The sequence below is a fragment of the Ursus americanus genome, chromosome 17 (genome assembly GCF_024610735.1).
Source record: "Ursus americanus isolate L20-20 chromosome 17, mUrsAme1.1.p, whole genome shotgun sequence".
NCBI lineage: Eukaryota > Metazoa > Chordata > Mammalia > Carnivora > Ursidae > Ursus > Ursus americanus.
The window spans coordinates 26,472,033-26,494,969 of NC_142143.1; the positions used below are offsets into that span (position 1 = coordinate 26,472,033).

General features: G+C 43.5%; 1 protein-coding gene across 3 annotated transcripts in view; it reads left to right on the top strand.

The window, feature by feature from the left end:
• Positions 1 to 22,937, top strand: part of LOC148108652 (uncharacterized) — a 125,390-nt gene that overhangs the window by 93,809 nt on the left and 8,644 nt on the right. The window contains exon 3 of one of the 3 annotated variants that reach the window (XM_087868863.1): positions 16,525 to 22,685. The exons of the other annotated variants lie outside the window; for them this stretch is intronic. Coding sequence (XP_087724989.1) covers positions 16,525 to 16,683 — 159 coding nt within the window. The 3' untranslated portion in view covers positions 16,684 to 22,685. Of the gene's footprint in view, positions 1 to 16,524; positions 22,686 to 22,937 lie in introns of those variants that run through there. 3 annotated transcript variants of the gene reach the window in all.

The following is a 22,937-nucleotide window of genomic DNA, read 5'->3' on the forward strand; positions in this document are numbered from 1 at the left end:
CCAGAGAGTTGAAGTGATGCATTCAGGATCACATGTTTGACAGCTGTGTTGGACCTCAAACCCGCATTTCTTAGCTTCTTGCCCAGCGCTCTTTTCATAATGCAAAGCCGCTAGGGTCATGGGTTCAAAGGAAAAGCACTGCAGAATTTTTTCTCATAGAGTTGACTCCATAATGGTGAAGGATAGTTGGAAGGCCGGCAGGCAGGAACAAGCCGCCCCCCCCCCCCCGCCCCCCGCCCCGCCCTAAGAGGAAACCACCCTTAAAAGGATTTTATACCATCCTGGAAGCAGCCCTCCACCCTTTCCCATGTGATAGGTAGGTGACAAAAACCTGATGAGATGACAGGTGCAGGGAGGGTTAATCAGATTGAAACAGCCTGTCAACAAGCCCATAAAAATCCCTAGACTTAGAAACTCCCTGTGGCAACCCTCTAGGGTCCCTTCCTTTCTCGGGAATTTTGTACTCTCACTTTGCTATCGCTCAATAAACCTTGCTTTGCTGCCCACCACTCTGTCTGGTCTACCTCTTCATTCTTCGAAGTGGTGTGACCGAGAACCACTGGCACGGAGGGAGAAAAATCCTGTAACAATAGGACAATGTTGTTATGAATGTCACGTGGTAAAATTCCTATAGGTAATTTCAAGGAAGATAAATTAGAGCTAAAATGTATGACACACTTACTACGCATTGAACTCTTAAATTACTTTACATGAATCAACTTGTTTAAATCCTCCCAAATACCCTCCGAGGTAACGGTGATGATTATTTTCGTTTTGTTCTTGGGAAAACTGAGGTACAGAGAGGTTAAGTAATCTGGCCAGGGACACACAGCCAGAAAATGGTAGGCTGGGCTGCAGATCTAAGTAGTAAGGCCCGGGAACCTGACCCGTAGGCACTCAGTTATGAAGCCAGAATATACCAATATTTGAAATTCAAAACTGAAACGAAGTCACAGCTTAGGAAACCCTTTTAACAAATTGAGTAAATTAATAATGCAAAAGCAGTATATAGGGCAAATGTTCAGACCAATTAAGCCTATAAAAATGTTAATTATATATCATTTTATCTAGTCACTAACTAAGTACATCTACTGCTTGATTCCTAAATCCACAGTGGGTTTGGAAATTATATGCCATTTCATTTTTTTTTTATAATGATTTTTTATTATATTATGTTAGTCACCATACAGTACATCCCCGGTTTTCGATGTAAGGCTCGATGATTCATTAGTTGTGTATAACACCCAGTGCACCATGCAATATGTGCCCTCCTTACTACCCATCACCGGTCTATCCCATTCCCCCACCCCCCTCCCCTCTGTAGCCCTCAGTTTGTTTCTCATAGTCCATAGTCTCTCATGTTTCATTCCCCCTTCTGATTACCCCCCCTTTCTTTATCTCTTTCTTCCCCTACTGATCATTCTAGTTCTTATGTTCCATAGATGAGAGAAATCATATAATAGTTGTCTTTCTCTGCTTGACTTATTTCACTAAGCATTATCTCCTCCAGTGCCATCCATGTTGTAGCAAATGTTGAGAACTCATTCTTTCTGATTGCTGAGTAATATTCCATTGTATATATGGACCACAACTTCTTAATCCAGTCATCTGTTGCAGGGCATCTCGGCTCCTTCCACGATTTAGCTATTGTGGACATTGCTGCTATGAACATTGGGGTGCATATGGCCCTTCTCTTCACTACGTCTGTATCTTTGGGGTAAACACCCAGTAGTGCAATGGCTGGATCATAGGGTAGCTCAATTTTTAACTTTTTAAGGGACCTCCACACGGTTTTCCAGAGTGGCTGTACCAACTTGCATTCCATTTCATTTTTATTATTATCATTATTTTTATTTGAGAGAGAGAGACAGCAAGCAAGCATGTGTGCGTGAGCAGGGGAGGAACAGAGAGGGAGGAAGAAAGAGGAGGAAGAATCTCAAGGCAACTTTATGCTCAGCAGGGAGCCTGACGAGGGGCTTGTCCAGGGCTGTATCTCAGGACCCTGAGACCACCACCTGGGCCAAAACCAACAGTCAACCGCTCAACCCACTACGCCACCCAGGCGCCCCTGCCATTTCATTTATAAGAACACAGTCTATGCATTGCATTTTTGCTCATTCAGAGCATCATTTCTGTGGTTAGTCTGAACCAGAGTGGTCCCTCCTGTCTTTAGAACACTACTCCAGGGTCCAGTGGAGGGAGCAGAGGGAGCACTAGTGAGCACTGTCCTTAGAGTGGAGTCAGACAGGCATCTGGCCATGTTATCTTCTGTTCCTTAGGATGAGACTCAGATGCTGTGTGTAGATTTTCCAGCTGGTACAAACACAGGGATTCCTCTGGGCTTTGTATGTTCAGAGCCAGGAGAGGTATAGTTTCCCCTCGCGAGCAAATTTTACTCATCAACTGACATTACACATAGTCAGTGAGTAGAGACCCCCGAGTCTCAGAAAACGTTGCTCTCCCATGTACTGCAACATCTAGGAGACCCCTCTGCGAGTGCAAGAGTAAGCTCTTGTGGAGAGCTGACAACTCTAGAGTCCTTGGGGAAATGCAGATATAAAGCCAGCTAGAATTACGACACAGAAAAGGCACCCTCACTTGTTATTCCTTTTTGTCCCCTTATTTCCGTTAATGCAAATCCAGCAGCTTCATGGTAGTTCCTGAATTATAAGAAAACGAAAAGCCATTTATTTTGCTTCTTACAAAAGTCAATAAACAACTTGAGGGGTGTCAAACCTTTCCAGCTTCATTTGTCTTCTCTTTCCAAGTAAATAAAAGTGGGTAATAGTAATAATAGTAATAACAGGTTATTGCTTATTAAGTTCTTGTGATGTGGCAGGCACGGAAGACCCATGATCTCATTTACTCCTTACCGCAACCACAAGAAGGGGATGTCATTACCTTGAGAACTGTGACAATGGCCATCAACATGACATAGCTATTTGGACTTAGAACTGAGACCCCCTGTGTCAATATGACTTAGTTATTTGTTCCATGATAACTTTGCCTGGGAAAGATAAGAGTATAAACCAATAAATAAGTTCTCTGTTTGCTTCAGGAAATTCCTGTAGATAACTTATCTGAGATAACAGTCTGTACTCTGAGCTAATTTTTCGTTCTCCTCAAAGCACAATTAGCCTGCAAGACTTGCTTTAGGACCCTCACCTCACTGTATTCACCAATCCTTACCTATAATGTCAGGATCTTAGCCCAATTCTGGGCAATTCCTTCCTTGAAAAAACTCACTTGAAGTCATTTGAACCCAGACCCCCAAACCCTATAAATACCCTCTTCTAACCTCGCTTTCCTGAAGTGCTAAGACTTTGTCAAGGCAATGTCTCCTATATTCAATTAACTGATAATATTTCAGGGAATTCAATAATTCTTATTTTATAAATGAACAAGGGAAGTCTAGAGAGTTTCAGTAATTTGTCCTAATTTATCCACTTAGTTAAAGGGTTCCTATCTGGGACTATTTGATCCCCATCCCTTGTCCTGATTGCTCTGCTACTCTGCCTTTCAGTTGAAATAAAAGTCCAGGCTTTTCAGTTTTACCTCTGAAACTATTTGACTTTCTAATATTAAAAAAAATTCAAGCAATGGTCTGGTCTATAGTCCTGTAAAGGTAGTTGCTGTGTGACCTTATGCATTTACTTAGCCATAGACATTTAACACTGTATTTCAAGATAAACCACAGCAATGGTGACCCACCAACATTCTCTAAATGAGGGATGTAAGTCAACAGGAGCCCAGTGGGCCAGACTTAGAATTGGTGTGACTTATAAACTGTTAGCAAGTTATTTAGCTGGTCTGTTCGTTTCCTAGGGCTACCATAACAAATTACCACCAAGTTGATGGTCTCAAGCAACAGAAATGGATTCTCTCACAGTTCCGAAGATGGCAAATCCAAAATCAAGGTGTAGGCGGGGCCAGGCTCCCCCTGGAGATTCCGAGGGAGAATCTGCTCTATGCCTGTCTTCTAGCTGGTGCTGCCTCCTGGCAACCCTTGGCATTCCTTGTCTGGGGCTTCATAACCCCAATCTCAGCCTTCTCTTTCATGCAGCTTTCCTTCTGGGTCTCTGTGTCTTCTTTTCTGTCTCTTATAAGGACACTTATCGTTAGATGTAAGGCCCACCCAAATCCTGAATGATCTCATCTAGGGACCCTTATCTTTATCATACCGTCAAAGGCCCATTTTCCAAATAACATCACAGTCTGAGATTCTAAGTGGACATATCGTCTGGGGACCCCAATTCAACCCATTATAGCTGGTAAAGTTTATTACGGACCCTGTTTTATCATCAACATTATTATGTGTAAAATTAAAATGACAATCAAAAACAGTATAAACAATAATGTAACAATAGCTCATTTTTAAAAGATGCTGTCTTTGTGGTGCCTGGGTGGCTCAGTCAGTTAAGCATCCGACTCTTGATTTCGGCTCAGGTCATGATCTCAGGGTTGTGAGATTGAGCCCTTTGGTCAAGGGACACAGCGAGGCCCCCCAGTCACTCCACAGGGAGGTCACCAAGGGAACAAATGCATTGGCATCACTCTCTTTCCTCCAATTTCCTGCTGGTTCTTCCCTGTCCCTGTAGTCCAACACGACTGGAAGGAAGACAGGGCAAGGGGGAGCACATCGCTGGGGGTCAGGACCCAAAAGCAGAGAGCAGGGGTGAGGTGGGGATCTGGAAGAGCAAATGCAAAGTATCTTGAAGTCAGGAGGTGTGGACAAGGAGGGAATGATTGGCATCTCAAATGCAGGGGGACATCAAGAAAGCTTTTTGGTAGAAACATTTTTGGTTTTATATACGGCCACTAAAGATGAAGAGACCCCCAACGTGCCAGGCACTGTTCTGGGTGCATTATCGGCTTTCACCTATTGAATACCCAAAGAGCCCTCTGAGGTGGATATTACTGTTGCCCTCACTTTTTGGGGGGTCCTTTTTATTGAAGTCTAACATACGTACAGAAAAGTGCAGACATGAGGGATAGCTCAATCATTTTCACAAAGGCAACCACTCAAGTCACCAATCCCCAGAAAAAGAGACAGAACATGACCAGCTCCCCTAAAAGTCCCTTTCCAGCCCCACCACCCTCAGTGGTGATGTCACCACATTCCACTGACGTTGTTTGCCTGTTTGTGAATTTTATGTATTGACCCTGTACGACACGGCTTCTCTTGTGTGACTTCTTCACTCAATGTTATTACGGTTGCAGCAACAGTGTTATTTCTTTTAAATTGTGGTAAGATATACATAACATTAAAATTAGCATTTGAACCATTTTTCAGCTTTATGGAGGCATAATTGACAAAGATTGTATCTATTTAATGTTATGACTTGATATTTTGATATACATATCCATCGTAGAATAATCACTACAATTGAGCTAACATATCCACCACCTCCCATAGTTCCCACTCCTCTCTTCATTTTAACTATTTTTAAGTGTATAATTCAGTGACATTAAGAACGTTCACCATGGTGTGCAACCATCACCAACTAACCATCTCCAATACTTTTTCATCATCCCAAACGAAAACTCTTCACCCGTTAAACCCGGTAAACACTAATTCCCTCTTTTCTCCTCCCTCTAGCCCCTGCTAAGCCCCATTCTACTTTCTCTCTATGTGGATTTACTTATTCTGGTGACCTCATATTCAGTGGAAGCACCCAATACCGGTCCTTTTGTGTCTGGGTTTTTTCACTTACCATAATGTTTTCCAGGTTCAAATCGTCATCCTTACTTTGTAAGCGAGGAGTCTGAGATACCGAGTCATTAAGGAAGCAGATGGTGAGCCCAGGATAGGAATGTAAGCAGTCCGGCTTAAGAGCCTGAGCGCTTAGGTGCTTCACTGGGCTGTTTATCAATGGGTCCTGCACTTGCAGGGTCAGTCATAGGTGTTTAAATCATGGGAGAGTTGGATGGAGTCTACCCACCCCGGGTAAGATGACTTGAAATTCATATTATCTCGCCTGTTACAAAAGGTTGAGCTTCCCTGTATCTTCTGTGTCTCATTAAAAGGGCAGACTTTTCCTCCTGATTGCAGACTCTTAGTTAACTGTTTCTTCAGTCCCTGCCATTTGTGAATGTCTGTGATTTCTCTGCTCCCTACCTTGAGACTGGCGTCCCACTCCAGAGCCTCCATGTGGTTGTCTCAGCTCCCTGTTAGGTGGAATGCATCATCCCACCACTCATAACCCTGTTCAGTTTGCTCAAATTATCAGTTGGATGCAGAGCCTCCTGTTGACATAGGAACTGGGAAAGTCCCCTTTGAAGCCAAAGATGACGGTCTGGCTACTGTTAGGAACAGGGGAGCTGGGTTGGCAGGTACCAATCCGTCTCAGCCAAAGTGAATTTGGGGACCAACAGAGCCCGAGTCCAAGATCCTCCCTGTCCTCGAGCAGTAAAACCACATAAAACTCATGCATATTTACTAAAAGACCACATATGCCTGTCTTTTCCCGGCCAAACCCCCTGAATTTCCATATCTCAGAAAGTTGGGTGCCAAGAAAAGGCAGGTAGTCATAGCTATCTTGGATGGCATGACTCAGCTGCAACAGAGCTCTCCAGCAAAGAGATGCTGTCCTTTGAATGCAGAAATGATGTAGCAATATCAGATCATAAATGAATCATTTAATTTGGGAATTTTCAACTATAAGGCCCCCTATGTACCCATCACCCAGTTAAAAAAAAATATCAGTTTCTACCAACAGATTTTCTTTGTGCAATATGATGAATTACGTTACCATTCTGGTCCCTTTTGTCAACAAGGACAAGATAACCAAAATACTGGCTCCCCTTCTTCTATTTGATCTTTAATATTACATTGTCTTGAAGGTCAGTCCTCCTTGCTGTCTGTGCTTTCCTCCTGTGTAATCTCATTCAGGTACAGGCTTTAAATGTCATTTGTTGTCAGAAATCACTTGCCTATGAATAACAGAAACTCAACAGAACTATCTGAAGCAAAATGAGAATTTATCAATTCACATAGTTGTGAATTCAGTTTCAGGAGTGACAGAGTAAGGGGCCTCAATGCTGTGTCAGCATGTTGCCTCTCTCCCTTGTCACTTGACTCTGTTTTCTGCTGTCTTGACCTCATTCTCTTCAGGCTATGACTCTAAGGTGGTGTTAAAAAAAAAAAAAAAAAGAGGTCCTGGTAGCCCTAAGTTTGCATTGTACCAGCTTAGCAATCATGCCAGAAAGAGAACTCTTTGCTCCTGATTGTTCCATCAAAAGTTCTTTAGCTAATTCTTACTGAATTGCCCTAATTCATTTGAGTATCTCTCTTAAGAATCACTGTGGCCATGTGGATAGCATATGCCAACTGTCCAGGCCTGCTTGCTACTTGATCAGAGGAGGTCATCCTCGTTGATTAATAGCCACATCAAGATTACTAGCCAAGAAGGAGAAATATTCCCCCCCAAAAAACCTGGATGCTTATAGTAAAAGACATGGGACATTATGCTAGACAACACCATGCCATCTGCATGTTGATAATGACCAAATTTGTTTCTCCCCATCCCAGACCTCAGTCCTCAACTCCAGGTGCACGTATGCAATAGCCTCTTTGACATATCTCACAGACCTCTCAAACTTACCTGACCAAAGTGTATCTCTCAGTGCAGAGCACCCTGCCCCCACCATGTCTCCACCCTGTACTTCCTTCAGTTACAAGCAGCAAGAACTGGCACTGGCTAACTTAGGCAGAGAGAATGTACTGGAAGGCTTTGGGACCCAAAGAACTGATGGAAGGCTGGAGTCCTGGGCTTGACAAGCAGGAAGCATCACAACTGCATTACAGAGGAAAACTTTGGTAGGAGGCTGCCCATGGAGGAAATGAATTTTGTTCTTCTGCTCAAGATTCAGATTGAGGGGTGGAATATCTAATTACACTACCTCTTGGCTTGACTCTCACCCATAAGAAAGAGGTGTTCCCTAACAAGAAATGGGAACGTTGTTAGAGAAATGAATGCTAGACTTTCAAATACCCAATACATATCCTCTCCACACCCTCTTCTTCCCCAACTTAGTAAACGTCTCCATCCAAGTTGCTCAAGTCAGACACTTGGAAGTGAGCCTGAATTTCTCCCCTCCCTTCACCTTTACATTCAAATCATTACCAAGCCCCTACAGCTCTACTTTGAAAAGGTCTTCCAAAGATGTCTATTTTTGTCCCTCCTCATCACCACCTCCTTCATCCACACCATCACGCCATCATTATCTCTTACCTACACCTTTATAACCCCCTCCCACTTATCTCTCTGCCTCCCATTTTGCTCCATGCAGCCACCAGTATGATCAACTCAAAATATAAAACTGGTCCTGACACCCCTCTACTTAAAGCCCTTCAATGATATTTTGTTCTTAGAATAACATCCAAACCAGTGATCACAGGATGGCCATTTAGCAGAATGGTTATGACCTCGGATCCTAGAGCAAGGTTGCCTGGTTTTAAATCTAAGCTCTACCTCTTGCCAGCTGGATCTCCTTGGGAAAGTTACATAACCTCTCTGGGCTAGTTTCCTCATCTGCAAAGTGAGGATAATAATAGTATTTAGTTATGGGATTGTTGTGATGATTAAATGACTAATATACATAAATTGCTCGAATAGTATCTGAAATATAGTAAGTGCTCAATAAACATGAGCTATCATTATTATAAGACCCATCTGATCTGGTGCTGGTTTTTTACACCAGGTGACCTGGTGTCCAGCTGCATTTCTCTCTACTCTCCAACCTCTGTCTCCATGGTCCCACCAAACTAACATCCTGATTTTCTTAGAACATGCCAATTTTTTTTTTTTGTTTTAACCTCAGGGCCTTTGCATTTGCTACTCCACATGCCTATATGTTTTGCACCAGATTTCACATGGCTGGTACCTTCTCAGCTTTAGGTTTCAGTTTACATGTCATCTTTTCCAGAGAGGCCTCAGGCTATCCAAAGTCACCTCCCCTGCCCCTGGTTACTCTATCCTGTCACCCTGCTGATGTCCTTTAGTACACTTATGACACTGAAATGGTCCAGATTATATCTTTTTCTGTTCATTGCCTGCCTCCTTCTCTAGAATTTGAGTTCCATCAGAGCAAGAACCTTGACACAGCTGCTCACACCCCTTGAAAACATACCTGCACCGAATATTGACCCAACAGATACTCATTGAATGAATGAATGTATAGCAGCTGAATGAAGGAATGAAAATTTGCTAAGTTAATAGGATTGGTTTTTATCAATGAAGCACATACACTTCTATTCCAAGAAGTCTCAGCTGCAGTACATGGAGTTGTCATTATTAAAAGAACAGCTGAGGTGGTAACTCCCAGAAACAAATCCTTTCCCAGAGATGGCTTTGCTTGCTTTAGGTGTCAGTGGACTTCTATTTTTGCTGTTCTGTGCCTGAGGCGGCTGTGGGGCCAGGGAAGCATGATGGACTTGAAGAATCTCAGCTGCTCGTGTGGGATCTACTACTTAGTAGCTGTGTAATTGTGAGGAAGTTACTACTTCACCGGGTCCGTTTCCTTGACTATAATATGGAGATAAAAAAATAATATCGTCTGAGAATGGGGGAGAAATTGGAACCCTTGTACATTGCTGGTGGGAGTGTAAAATGGTATAGCTGCTGTGGAAGACAGTGATTTCTTAAGAAATTTAAAAATAAAATTACCGTGTGATCCAGCAATTCCATTTCTCGGTACGTGCTCCAAGGAATTGAAAGTGGGGACTCAAACACGTACTTGTACACCAATGTTTACAGCAGCATTACTTACAGTAGTCAAAAGGTGGAAGCAGCACAAATGTTGTGTGATTCCACTACGTGAGCTACCGGGAATAAGCAAATTCATAGAGACAGAAAGTAGGATGGTGGTTGCCAGCACCCTGCGGGGGGAGGTGGAAATGGGCAGTTATTGTTTTTTAATTTATTGGTTTTGGTTTCGGTTTTGGTTTTTGGGTTTTGGGTTTTCTGGTGTGTTTTTTTTTTTTTTGTTTTGTTTTTTTTGTTTGTTTTGTTTTGAGAGAGCGAGCACGCACGCGTGCTCATGAGAAGGGGGTTGGGGGAGGGGCAGAGGGAGAGAGAGAGAATCTCAAGCAGACTCCTTGCTGAAGCCCAGAGCCCATAGTGGGGCTCGAACTCACGACCCTGAGATCATGACCTGAGCCAAAATCAAGAGTCAGACGTTTAACTGACTGAGCCACTCAGGTGCTCCGGGAGTTATTGTTTAATGGGTACAGAGTTCCAGTTTGGGATGATGGAAAACTTCTGGTGATGAGTAGTGGTGAGTGTTGCACAACAACATGAAGATACTAATGTCACCAAACTGTACACTCAAAAAGCATTAACACGGGAAATTTTACATTATGTATATTTTACCACAGTACAAAATAATGACACCTTCCTTACAGGGCAGTTCCAAACATTAAATGAGGTGGTATATGTCCTCATGTACCAGAGTTGGTATTTGGTTAAGTTGGTGTAGAATGAGTGGCAAATAAGGAGAATCTTTCAGCCTTGAAATGTTTCTCAGTAGAGATGTTATGTGCACAGAAGACATAGTAAAAGCATCTCAGTAAGAAGTACTAATGGATGGACTGTGCCCTCGGTGACCTTTACTGAGAGTCCATTCCACCTTAGTCTGACCCAGGTGGAGTGGAGGGGCGGCTTCTCCTGAGAGCACACTGGAACATTCTCACTGTTTTGCTCTGAAGCAGACCAGTAGACCTGTGGAGGAAGCTCAGCTTAAGAGTGATGACAGAACCCTATGGTGTATCCCATTCTTAACTGTGGGGCCTTCACCATTGTCTCATATGGGTCGTGGAGGGGGCAGTGTTGGGAGTAGGCTTCTCTTGACTTTTCTCTGTGAATGCAGACATAAAAAGAGAAAGGAAAAGGAAGTTCATTGAGTCCTGTGTTGGGAAAGTTACTAGAGCAGCTCAGAGAAAGCTTTAGGAATCACTGTTTCAAAAACTGGAAAGAAACTCAAACCAGCTGGGGCTTTCTCTCTCCCTTCTGTCTATCTCTGCTCCTTGTGTGTTGGTCTAATTCTCTCCTACTGCAGATGGCATATGCTTTCCTACATAGCAAGGAACATGTCTGCTGGCCATCCTCACGTAGCCATGCCGACAGAAAAAGATTCCACGTGTATACTGTATTAGTGAAGGTCGGCCAGGATGATGACAAGCATCTACGGCTCCAGCAAAACATCATTGCCATTTACATCCAGCTGGAGGAAGAGAAAAAAGCATAGAGGAGTACACATGGGAGGATTTTAGAGGCCAGGTCTGATAGCAGCACAAGTCATTTCTGTTTGTATTCCATTGCCATAGTCATGCCAAGTTGCAAGGGGGGCCGCATGCCAGGAAGAAAAGGAGATGGTTTGGTGAACAGCTCTCAGTCTCCATCACAGATGTTTTTACCCCTCCTTGTCACCCTCTCCCTGGCTTCTGACACCAGACCTTCTCTTACCTACAGCCTCCTGGGGAGTGGTTGCTTTACCCATGGGTAGTGGCCTCCTCCTCATCACCTACTCCCAGATCCTGGTGAATATGATTCTCTCATTACCTATTAATGTCCTCTGAATTCCTTGGTTTACTTTCCACACTGAAGACTAAGTCTTTTTAGAGTAGGTACAGTCCCTTGGTAATTCTTCTCCCTGGGCCCCATAAGCTTCCCAACATTCTCTTCTCCTTCCCTCTCTCAAGTTGAGACACAGAACTCACATAGACATACACACACCCTTGTCCTCTACTCCTGAAACTTGCCGTCCTGTTAACTGTGCTTAAGCTTGAAGTTGCCATGGGTTTTTTTCTTAGTTTGATTTTTCATTTTTAGTGTGTTCTGTCTAAGCTTATTGTTCAACTGCTTTCTACATCTGGTTTTAAGGGTCCAATTGGCAGGAAATTTGAACAGAATCCTCAACAGGGCTTAAAAGGTAGTGCTTATGTATTTAGGCACTGATTAAGTTCTTCCTTCCTTTCTCCCTTTTTCCCTACTTTCCTTCTCCCTGTGGCAGAGACAGCTGGCCAAATACCAAAAAGGCTCTGTCTGCTCTCTTCCCATGTGTGAGTTCTTGCCTGACCAGCCTCTCCTTGTGACTAAGTGGTGCCGTGTGCCTAGTTTTGGCCAGTGGATTGGGGGCAGAAGTCATCAGCATCACTTTGGGCCAAGATAGTATCTACTGTGCCTGCCCCATGCCCTGTTTCCTGTTCGCAGTGTGGTTGGAGACCACATTCTGGAGATGGCAGTGTCACAAGTTGGAAGAAGGCTGGATCCCTGAGTTACTTTCTGGAGGAGAACTGCCCTCCCAGGCACATCTGCTGCAGACTGCATGAGTCTTTGCATAAACTGGGCTTTGTTACTGGACTTGGTTTAGCCTACTCTGACAAATATGCTCCCTTTCCTTTGTTTAATATTTCTTAGCCCCTACTATTTGCCAAGCACAGTGCTGGGTATCAGAGATACAAAGATAAATAAAACAGTCCCTTCACTCAAAGAGCTCACAATCTAGGGGGGAAGGAGATGGATGCTAACATGTTCTTGTAACAGTGTGTTAAGTCCTGCATTACAGGTATGTATGTACAGAGTGTTATGGGGAAGCAGAGCAGGATGTCTAAGCCAGCCTTTGTGGGGAGGGGAGTAGGGGTGGGAAAAATGATTAGTCAGTTAGGTGACAAGTATTCCAAGGAGATGGAGGTGAACAAAGGTGGAAGCAGAGAAAACAGGTTCATGGGTAGATATGTGTTGTGGGTGAAAAGGGGAAGAGAGGATAACAAACTAGGAAATTTTGATTAGGAGGTGCTATTGATGTGATTCTGCAGGAGACGTTTACTCCATAGGGACAATTATAACAGAGTCTCAAATGTAATTAACACTCTACTTAAAATAGTCATCCTGTGGGAGCGCAGTACCTCTGACTCTCCAGGGAAAAATATTACTGGGACTCAGATTTGAAGGTTTATTTTCACATAATTCTTAAACTCTGTTGAGCGATTTGATTCCAATGGAGCATGACTCTACTTAAGGCGAACCAAACTGCTATCTCAGAGCCAATCACAAATGGTTTTCCTTTTTTTTTTTTAAGATTTATTTTTTTTATTTGAGAGAGAGAGAAAGCACAGGGGGAGAGGGAGAAGCAAGCTCCCTGCTGAGCAGACAGCCTGATGTGGGGCTCGATCCCAGGACCCTGAGATCATGACCTGAGCTGAAGGCAGACGCTTAACCAACTGAGCCACCCAGGCGCCCCATGGTTTTCATTTCCTATGTACTTAACAAATCTGCATGTTGTGGCATATCACCTGTTTGTACTGCTTTCCAGGGAGTTCTAATAGCTGTTGGACACAAAGCCTTGTTTAAGTCTTAGTTCTGCTGCTGGTATTATATTGAACCATATGGGATGATCAGTATTCTACCATTTTGTACTTAAAATTTGGCACTATTGTAATGTTCTACCCAATATAATCATGAGTGGTAGATTGAATTCTTGGTCGCAATTCCTCACTCCTTGTAATATTATACTTCACACCCTTATTCTAGGCCAATTGTAGGGGCAGTATACTTCCCCTCACCTTGGCTCTACTCTACTCCGAGTAGAGTAGGAAGCTGTTGGCAGATTTTGAGTAGTGGGGCGACATGATTTGTGTCAAAAAAAAAAAAAAAGTCTGCCCTTTTCAATGAAAATAGATTGTAAAGGGGCAGAGGTAGAAGCGAGGAGACCATTGCGCTAATCTGAGTGAGACATGAGGGGCCTGCACCAGGCTGGTGGCAATAGAGGTGGGGAAAAGAAGAGATATTCTGGATTACATTTTGAAGGTCAAGCCAACAGAATTTCTTAACAGGTTGGGAATGGAGTAAGAGAACAATAGAAGAGTCAAGGATGACTCCAAAGCTTTGGGCTTGACATCTGGAAGAATGGAGCTGCTGACAGTTGGATTGGGAAAGACTGTGGGTGGAACAGGAGCTTGGGGGAAGATCAGAAACTTAGTTTGGAATGCTTTTGAGATGCTTTTAGCCATCCAAGTGAGGATGTTGGGGAGATGGCTACTTATAAGGGACTGGAGTTCAGAGGTCCTGAATATAAAGCCCCCAGCCCGGTACCTAGAGAAGAGTGGATGCTCTCTAAGTGGCAGTTCCCTCCCCTCCCCATGTCCCTGATTCCCAGATTTGGTTCATAAATACTGCACAGAGGAGAAGATACCCAAGTCAATACCGATTGTAATGCTACATGGCTTCTCCTTACCTGCACAAGCCATTATACAGCTTTATAAAAAAGAAATGTCTTGATTCAGTGACCAAGTTTGTTTTTTTCAACCTCATCTTTATAAAGAGGGGGCACACAATTCCTTTCCCTGCCTTCCAAAGGAGCAGTTGGTAAAAAAAAAAAAAAAAAAAAAAAAAAGTCAACACCCTTACTCAGTGTTGTGTATGTTCTCTCTCTACCCTTAAACACTACTTTGTGCCTGAGGAATGATTTCCTCCCTGTATCCCTCAAAACATCTGTCCATTTTCTGCCTTTCCCCTTCCCCCAATCAATAGTTTTGGCTTTTTTGGTGCTGACTCGGCCCTTTCCTTCCTCTTGGCCCTTTCCTTCAATGCCCCTACTCTCCTTAAGCTTCAGATCTAGTTGCCCTCTGGGGACTGTATTTTGACAGTCTTTGGATATTGTATCCTGGTTTCCTGGGACTTGGTGGTAAGGAATTGTCTTTTAAATTTCCTGAATTAGCTCCTGAAGGCAGAACTGCTGGAGGAGTCCCTGATGGTCTAATGGACCCTGGGCATTTGGGTGATACTGGTGGTCAGAAGAGACTTGTGTTTCTGTTTCCAGCGGCTGTATGCACACCCACTCTGCAGGTCCTTTCGGTTTGCAAAAGCTGGTCCTGAGCCACGAGGTGGACATCATTCAGCTTAGAGAAAGCATTTTGCCAGTATTGACTTTGGGGAGAGGGTCTGACCAGGAGGCTAGCTCCTCTGGAGTTTCAGTCTGTGAAGACTGTCCTTGGATTTGGGGGAAAATACATGTAGTGGAGGAAAGGAGGGGAAGAGGGGAAACACCTAGAGGCAGCAAAGCCTTCTTGCCTCCTGACTCCTGTCTGTGCAACAGGGGGAGGAGCTGCAGAGAACCCAGGGCCCTGAGGCTCTTCTCCCTGCTTTCAGGCTTGGTGCCATCTCAAGAAAGTCCTTGTTTCCCAGGGTCAGCTCTAAGTGGGAGGCACATGATGCTTCCTGAATGGCTCATTGGCTGTTACACGACAGGTGTGTCTTGTGGCAGGAACGACCACTCAGCTGTGGCCGAGTCTTGTCACCAGTACTTCTCAGCTCAGTTCTCCCTTCTGTTTCAGCTGATCCTTGACTCCGTGCTTGTGAGCATCTGGGAAACTGGGTATGGGAGTAATTCCACCCTTTGTTCGATAACTAGCAGACACGGGCGAGACAAGCCAGGAGTGCAGCCAGTTGCCTTAAGGAGTATGGGAAGAGACCACAGCAATTCGGGGAGCGGGGGAGCGAGGGAGCGGGGGGTTCAGCGCTGCCACCAGGGCACCGAGCCAAGCTGGCAGCCTTGGCATCTGGCATGGGCTCGGGCTTTCTGACCCCCATCTTATTCCATCCTTCCTGACAATTCATTAAGAGGGCTTAAGGGAACACAGAAGGCTTTTTATAGGCATCCTGGTTCAGCCTCCGGTAGGTTGCTGAAAACAAACAAAAAAAATTTCTGGAGTGGAAAGATCTTTAGAAATGTCCTTGCCGAAATGTTTTATTTAGTTCTTCATCACGGGATATATTGATGCAAGAAGGATTTTCCTAGCACCTTCAGAGCTCAGAGGGGTGCTGTATGTATGAGATGTTTGTGTGTCAAGGAGACCAGAGGAGCACAGGGGAGGGAGGTCTTTGCCTTCAGCTCTGACACTTCTAAACCTCAGAGATTTCTGGAATCACCAAGCCACGCCCTATGGGGATTCTCAGCCGTATTCATTGTTTCCTTGGAAACAACGGAAATTTCTGATATTAAATAGAAGGCAACCTATTGACATCTCCTTTAAAAAAGAGAAAGACCTGGTTTTCATCTCTGCTTCTTGAGCTGGAGTCAGCTTTTCCTGTTGTCTCCTTTATGGAATTTGGAATAAAGAGCTAAAGGAAAACTCCTAAGTGGGAAAAAGACTTCCTCTCTGAGTCCAGACAGGAGTGAGTGAACCCATTTCAGAGGAGCACGTTTTAACTAGTAGCTTCACCCCACGACACTGGAGGCCCCACACGGAGCTTGTTTTTAAGTGGGCCCCTGAGCTTGTCTTCCTGTTTTCCAGTGTAACTGTCTGGACTTCTAAATTACAGGGGGACAGCCCCGGAACAGAAAAGCTGCTCTCATCTGCTTTTGGGTCTGCCGCAGACTGGTGGGAGAAGCTTTGTGAATATCTTAAGATTTCCAGTGTGGTGTTCCAGACCTGCTGGTTTGAGTAATTGTGATGAGGTTTGGAGAAAGGACACAGGCACATGAGCATTTGTAAGCACTGAGTTGAATCTTTATCCTTTTCAGGTTCAGTGGAATGTCACTGTCACTACTGATAAATCAAGTACGTCATCTTTCCACTACCTCAGCACCTCGCAGAGAGAGCACAGTGGAACAGCAGGAACCTCGCAGCCGGGGTCAGAGTCCTGGGTTCTGGTCCTTAATCTGCCTCCATGGGCTGTGTGACTGTGGATGATTCAGTTCCCTTCTCTGGGCTTCATTCATCAGTAAAATGGGGTGGGGAGAGGGGAGATACTAGAGGACTCTTTTTTTTTCCTCCATTTTTTTTTTATTGTGGTAAAAAACAACATACAATTTACCATCGTAACCATTTGTAAGTGTGCAGTTCTGTAGTGTTAAGTATATTTATATTGTTGTGAAATAGATTTTTTTATCTTGCAAAACTGAAACTATGCCTATTAAACAACTCCCTAGGACGCCTGGGTGGCTCGGTTGGTTAAGCGTCTGCCTTCGGATCACATCTTTTGAATAGATACCTTAAAGTAGGATTGCTGGATCATATGGTAGTTCCATTCTTAATTTTTTGAGGAACCATCCTACCTTTTTGCACAGCAGCTGCGCGGGGTTTACGTCCCCCCCCCCCCCCGGAAGCGCACCCGAGTTCCAGTGCACCCTCACTAACACCATCTCCTGTTTTTGTCTTGCTAGTAGCCATCTTAATGGGTGTGAGGCGGTAACCCTTTGTGGTTTTGACTTGCATTTCTCTGATGGTTACTGATGCGGCATCTTTTCACTTGCTTATTGGCCATTTGTATATTATCTTTGGAAACATGTCTATTCAAGTCCTTTGCCCATTTTTTGAATGGGGATTACTTAATTTTTTTTGTTGTTAAGTCACATACTAGATGACTGTTGACTCTCCACCTTCGACATTTGTAACTCTAGATTCTTAGTGTCCTTAAGCAACTTTTTCATCTCTTGATTCCTTTCAAGAGACAGAGAAGGGGCGCCTGGGTGGCTCAGTTGGTTAGGCCTCCAACTCTTGATTTCTGCTTAAGTCATGATCTCAGGGTCGTGGGTTCGAGCCCTGCATTGGGCTCTGTGCTCAGCAGGGAGTCTGCTTGGGATTATCTCTCTCCCTCTGTCCCTCCTTCTCCCTTTCCCTCTCTCTCTCAAATAAATAAATAAATCTTTAAAAAAGACAGATAATGGTTAATTACCATAGATTGGTTTGCAAGAACTTGAATCTTACCAGTGACTCTGACAGACTTTTTTTTTTTTTTTTTTTTTTTTTTGCATGTTGGGTTTTTGCTTCATGGAAGTGGTAGGAAGCAAAGTGTTATTCAGGGTTTGATATACCCAGATGTCTATCACTTGAGGGAAAATGTGGAGTAGGAATCTTTCCTTCTAAAGCTAATGCTTCTTCTGTAACTGTATGCTGATCAATTTTCTAAGTACGTGTATTGATATATTTCTCATAGCAACGACCTTATGAGGTATGTGCTAGCGTTACCCTCACTTATAATGATGAAACTGAGCACAGAGAGAGCAAGTACCTCACCTCAGATCACAGGGCTAGTAAGCTGAGGCCAGAGGGCTCTCTGCCTCCTATTCCTCTCATCCTTAGCGGCTGCCTTGGACCCAGACCTCCTTAGTCTTTATCTTGTTCTTTAGATCATGCCAGAATGCTTTCTTTCTCTCTCCTCTGCCTCTCTCCCTTCACCTTTCTACCATGCCCACTGAAACTCCGTTCCGTGTGGGCCAAACAGAATTCCTATATCCTTAATATTTCTACTAAATGTTTTTCTGTTTTCTGTCATCCACTGAGACTTAGTCTCTTCTGAGCTCCCTGCTTCCCTTTTATCCTGCTCAAGGGCAGGGGGCTCACTCTCTCCTGCCTCTGTTCTGCCCCTCAGTCTGGGAGTTGGAAATCAGTGTCTCCCTTGCTCTCCAAAGCTGTTGCCTGGCTACCATTCCACCCCTCCCATATAAAATTCCCTTTGGCTTTGAGGCTCACATCTCATCCTTATGTCACCCCTATCATGTCGACCTGCTCATCAGTCTCTAAAGAGAGATGTCATGAAAGATTTTGGCAGCAGACTCATGATGTTTCTCTCCCCCTAGATTCTGCCACCTGTCAGCCTGGGTGATGCCAGTGTCCAGGGGATGACCCCTTTGACCCACTGCTCCTCTGATACTTGGCTTCAAGCCCAGTGTTATTTACTTGGCCTCTACTTCGGCATGCTGGCCTTCCAATAGCCCTGCCCTGCTGTGTCATCACTCAGGACTGTCCCATCCCCAAATCTCAAACTCTAGTGTCCTTCCAGCTCATTCATGCCCACACTCCTATTAAATGTTCATGGTGATGCCCAGAACATTTAGATTCTTCCATTTCCACCCAGTCTGTATCCCTGGCCTGGCTTAGTCTTCATCCCCATTTAACCCAAACCCTAGCCTGACTGTCTGAACTATTTTCTCATTAACATCCTCAGCAGTATGTATGGCCAACCCCCCCTCCCCCTTTCCTCCTGCTTTGGAGAAAGAAGTGTCCTTCCTTCCTTCCAATTAATAATTCAACCTGTGCCCACATCCCCCTTCTCTGGGCTCCTGCTCTGTCCATCATTTCCTGCATGCCCTACATGCTCACCCTCTTCCTATCTCCCTGTGAATATGCTCTGCTCTCTCCATTCTCCAGTCTCCCCTTGACCCTGCCCCCATCCCCCAGCTCTATCCAGTCTTACTCCTTCCCTTCTCTAAACTTCTGGGAAGAGTCCCAGTTATCTCTTTTTACCTCTCAGTCCATCAAAATTGGACTTCTGATCACAAGGTATTTGGGTACATGTGAGGCTGGGTTAGAAACTCAAAATCGCAAATGGCAGATTAGTTCCGCTGACTGAATGGAAGGGAAGGCTGAGCTGTGTGCTAAGGGTGCAGAGCCAGGAGATGGGTAACCTCAAGGAGTGTGGCAGTGGGGCTTATGTCCAAGGGGGAAAGCGAGTGGGAAAGGATTGTTAAGGGCCACTCTGTGCATCTTAATTGAAGGTTAACTTGCACAGTGCCTGGAACATAGAAGATATTCAGTAAAGGCATTTCTCCCTCCTTTGTCCCCTCTCTTCAGAGCTCAGTTTTCTTTTTTGTACAGCATGGGGTTGGACCCAGTGACCCATCAGACCCCTTCCAGCTCTAACGGTCTGCATACAACAGACTATCTCCTAGCAATGTCTTGAGTTTGTAACCGCCTTGGAGACAAGCCTTTCAAAAACTGCTTACAAAAAGGCCTGTGTTCTTTCCACAGGGCATTCTAAACAAATATCAACAAAAAATGTTTTTAGGAGACATTGAAATGCATTGCATAATAGCCTCTTACCTCACTGTGCCTCTTCTTGAGTAACCTGAGCAACCGTGTGTGTAGTGGTGGTGGTGTTGGGAAGGATGAAAGCGGTGGTGTGATTTCCATCCAAGTTAGTGTACGTGCATATCAAAGGGATTTTTAGGCTTAGCGCATCAACCTTAAGGAGAAATTATGATCTGGTCAAATTTTGGACTAAATAAAGAAAGGCTGATGGTTTTTAGACAGATGGGGGCTTTTGGGGACAGAGCTGGACAAAAAGAATATGAAAAGAATGCAGAGTTCAATCAGGCAGTCAAGAGATTAGTTGAATCCAGCCTAGGCTAGGGGGTTGCTGAATTCCATCTACCCAAATTAAGCTTCTCTAAAAAGGACCAGTATGTTTGCTATTTCAAGAGAATGTAACAAATTCCGACCCTAAAAGATTGCCTTTGTGATTTCAGCATAAAATGGGTAACATTGTAATCTTGAGGTTTTAAGTTGAAAGGTATAAGAGATGTTGATTAAGTTTACAAACAACAGAACTGGAATACTTAAGAGGACTCTATAATTTTTTTTACGTTTATTTGATTATAGTTGCAATAAGAGAGCTTAAATGCTAGGGATGTTTTTTCTTTATTTTCAATTTTTTAATTTGAGTATAGTTTCAGATGTAACATTAGTTTCAGATGTAAAGTGCAGTGAGCCACAATCTCTATACATTATGCTATGCTCACCACAGTGTAGCCGGGGAAGTTTTTGCTTGTTATGGTTGTAAATTTGTCCTGTAAGACATTGGAAGCACATAAAAATAAATTTGAGTAAATTACTTCTATAAATGCAGTTTAAAATCAAGACTATTTAATTTATTAAATGTGTAGATGAAACTGATTATTTGAGCAGTTTAATCTGTCAACTGGAGTTTCTGGAAACTTAGAAAAACACTTAAAAATGATTTTATTTTACTAGTTTTAGAAATAGAGGTGTAGTTTGAATGGAAAGCAATGAAATCCAGGTTTTTAAATTTGTAACTTGGGTAACTTGAATATTAACTGAGGAGTCAAATAACTGAAAATCCTTCCTATGGAAGAGGCCCCCATTAGAAATAGGAGAAGCCAAGACAGGAGGAATGAAAATATCCACAGTGTCTGGGCAAAGTGAGCTATTTGGGGCTGAAGGGAGGTGGCTATCCCAGGGATGTGATGGTGGAGATAATGAAGGATACTGGAGAGCACGGAGTGTACTCAGTGTACTGAGGAGTGTGACCTAAAATATTTTCTCTTACATTTTTATAATGTGAATGCTTTTAGGAACACTCAAGTTTCTACCTTTATCTTCGGATGTCCTTATTTATAAGTAACAGATCGGGATTAAAGCAGAACAAGGTAACAACCCTCAAAATTGGATGACACATTAACACAATGGGGAGTATTGATTGGTTTTTCAGCAGCTGAAATGCAATATGACATCACTGTCAGATGATTTTCTTATTTTGACACTTCTAGAAACTGGGGACCAAAAATAGGTAAAGAAGAAATGAGTAGAAGCTCTTAAATAACCATCAGATAAAGTCAAATCCATATTTATTTCTGATTTTCTTGATTGACTTGGACCAAGTGATGAAGTAGGAAAAGGAATTGTCTTTGAGATACTCAGGTTTTCCATTCTCCTTCCCCACTAAAGTGTATGCCTTTCTCCTCTCCACTCATCAGTTTCCACTCTCAGGGAGAATCTGGCTGTTGGTCAGCATTGTAATGTGAATTTAAGTTCAAAGGGTGGTTTTTTTCTAAGTCTTGTCTTCAGCTGTGGTATGGAAGTAGTGGTACAATGGCATCCCTACGGGGGTGAATCCACCTTCACCAAGAGTGCCTTCGAGAGGTTGAGGTCCAGGTGGGAGAACACATAATGTTTGCCTCTTGAGAGATTTTTGTACCAGGATGGGGGCTCTTGTAATATTTACTCTGGGACTGTCCTGGTAGATGGGATGGATGGTGGTCCCATGTAGGTAGGCCAGTGGCTCCTAAACTCAGCTAATAATCATCATAGTCACTCGAAAAGATATTTTAAAAAGCTTTTAGGCCTGGCATTTCACATTCAGATTCTGATTCAGTTGCTCTGAGATGCTGTTCTTGGTCAGCTCCACTGGAGGAAGCCATTGGAAGACCTGTGATGAGTTCAGTATCCTGTAATGATTACTTAACAAAGCAGGTGTATACCCCATTTACTTCTTTTATTATAACAACACAGTTATGATTTAGGGACACAGGTTTCCTCCACTCTTACTTAGAAGCCCTAACTACTGCAATTTCTAATAATTTCTAAATAGTTTCTGTCTTGTTTTTTGCTCTATGAATGTTCTCTGAGCTTTCTCTTCCTCTCTGATTTTCTCTGTAACACTCTCATTGTCTGCCTTGGGCTGTTTACTTGTTTGTTTGTTTAACACTGGCTATCTGTCCATTTTGTTTGGATATTCTTCAGAGTAAGGAAATCTGAATATATCCCCATTAGTTACTGAGAACAAGGTGCTAGTAATCTATATTTCCCTCCTAGATGAAGTGATAGGAGAACGATGTGCCAGACACCGCTTCATTTCATCCTCACCACAATCCTGGGAGGCAGGGGCTTGACTCAGACACATTAAGACTACTGCCCAAAATGGCTCTGCTCAGAACCAACTGATTTTAGTTTTCTTAATCACCAGTCAACATTGATTGAGTACCCACACAGGCGAGCACCGAGACCAGTCTAGACTGTCCTGAGCTTGCTAATTAGATCATGCTGCTCTTTCTCTGGTACACTGTGTCTTGTGGTATTGATTAAAACCAACACATTAAAATAAACCTTGAAAACTTTAGCTCATTGCCTTGCTTTAAAAAAAAAATACTGTATTCTCTCCAATCCCACAAGTGGTACAATTTGAAAAATTGAAAAAAAAAAAAAGGACAAAGGAAAATTTAAAAATTACCAATAATTCTATCAATCAGGGAAAGTCACTGTTAATTTTTTTTTTTTTTTTTTATTTATTCGACAGGATAGAGACAGCCAGCGAGAGAGGGAACACAAGCAGGGGGAGCGGGAGAGGAAGAAGCAGGCTCATAGCGGAGGAGCCTGATGTGGGGCTCGATCCCATAACGCCAGGATCACGCCCTGA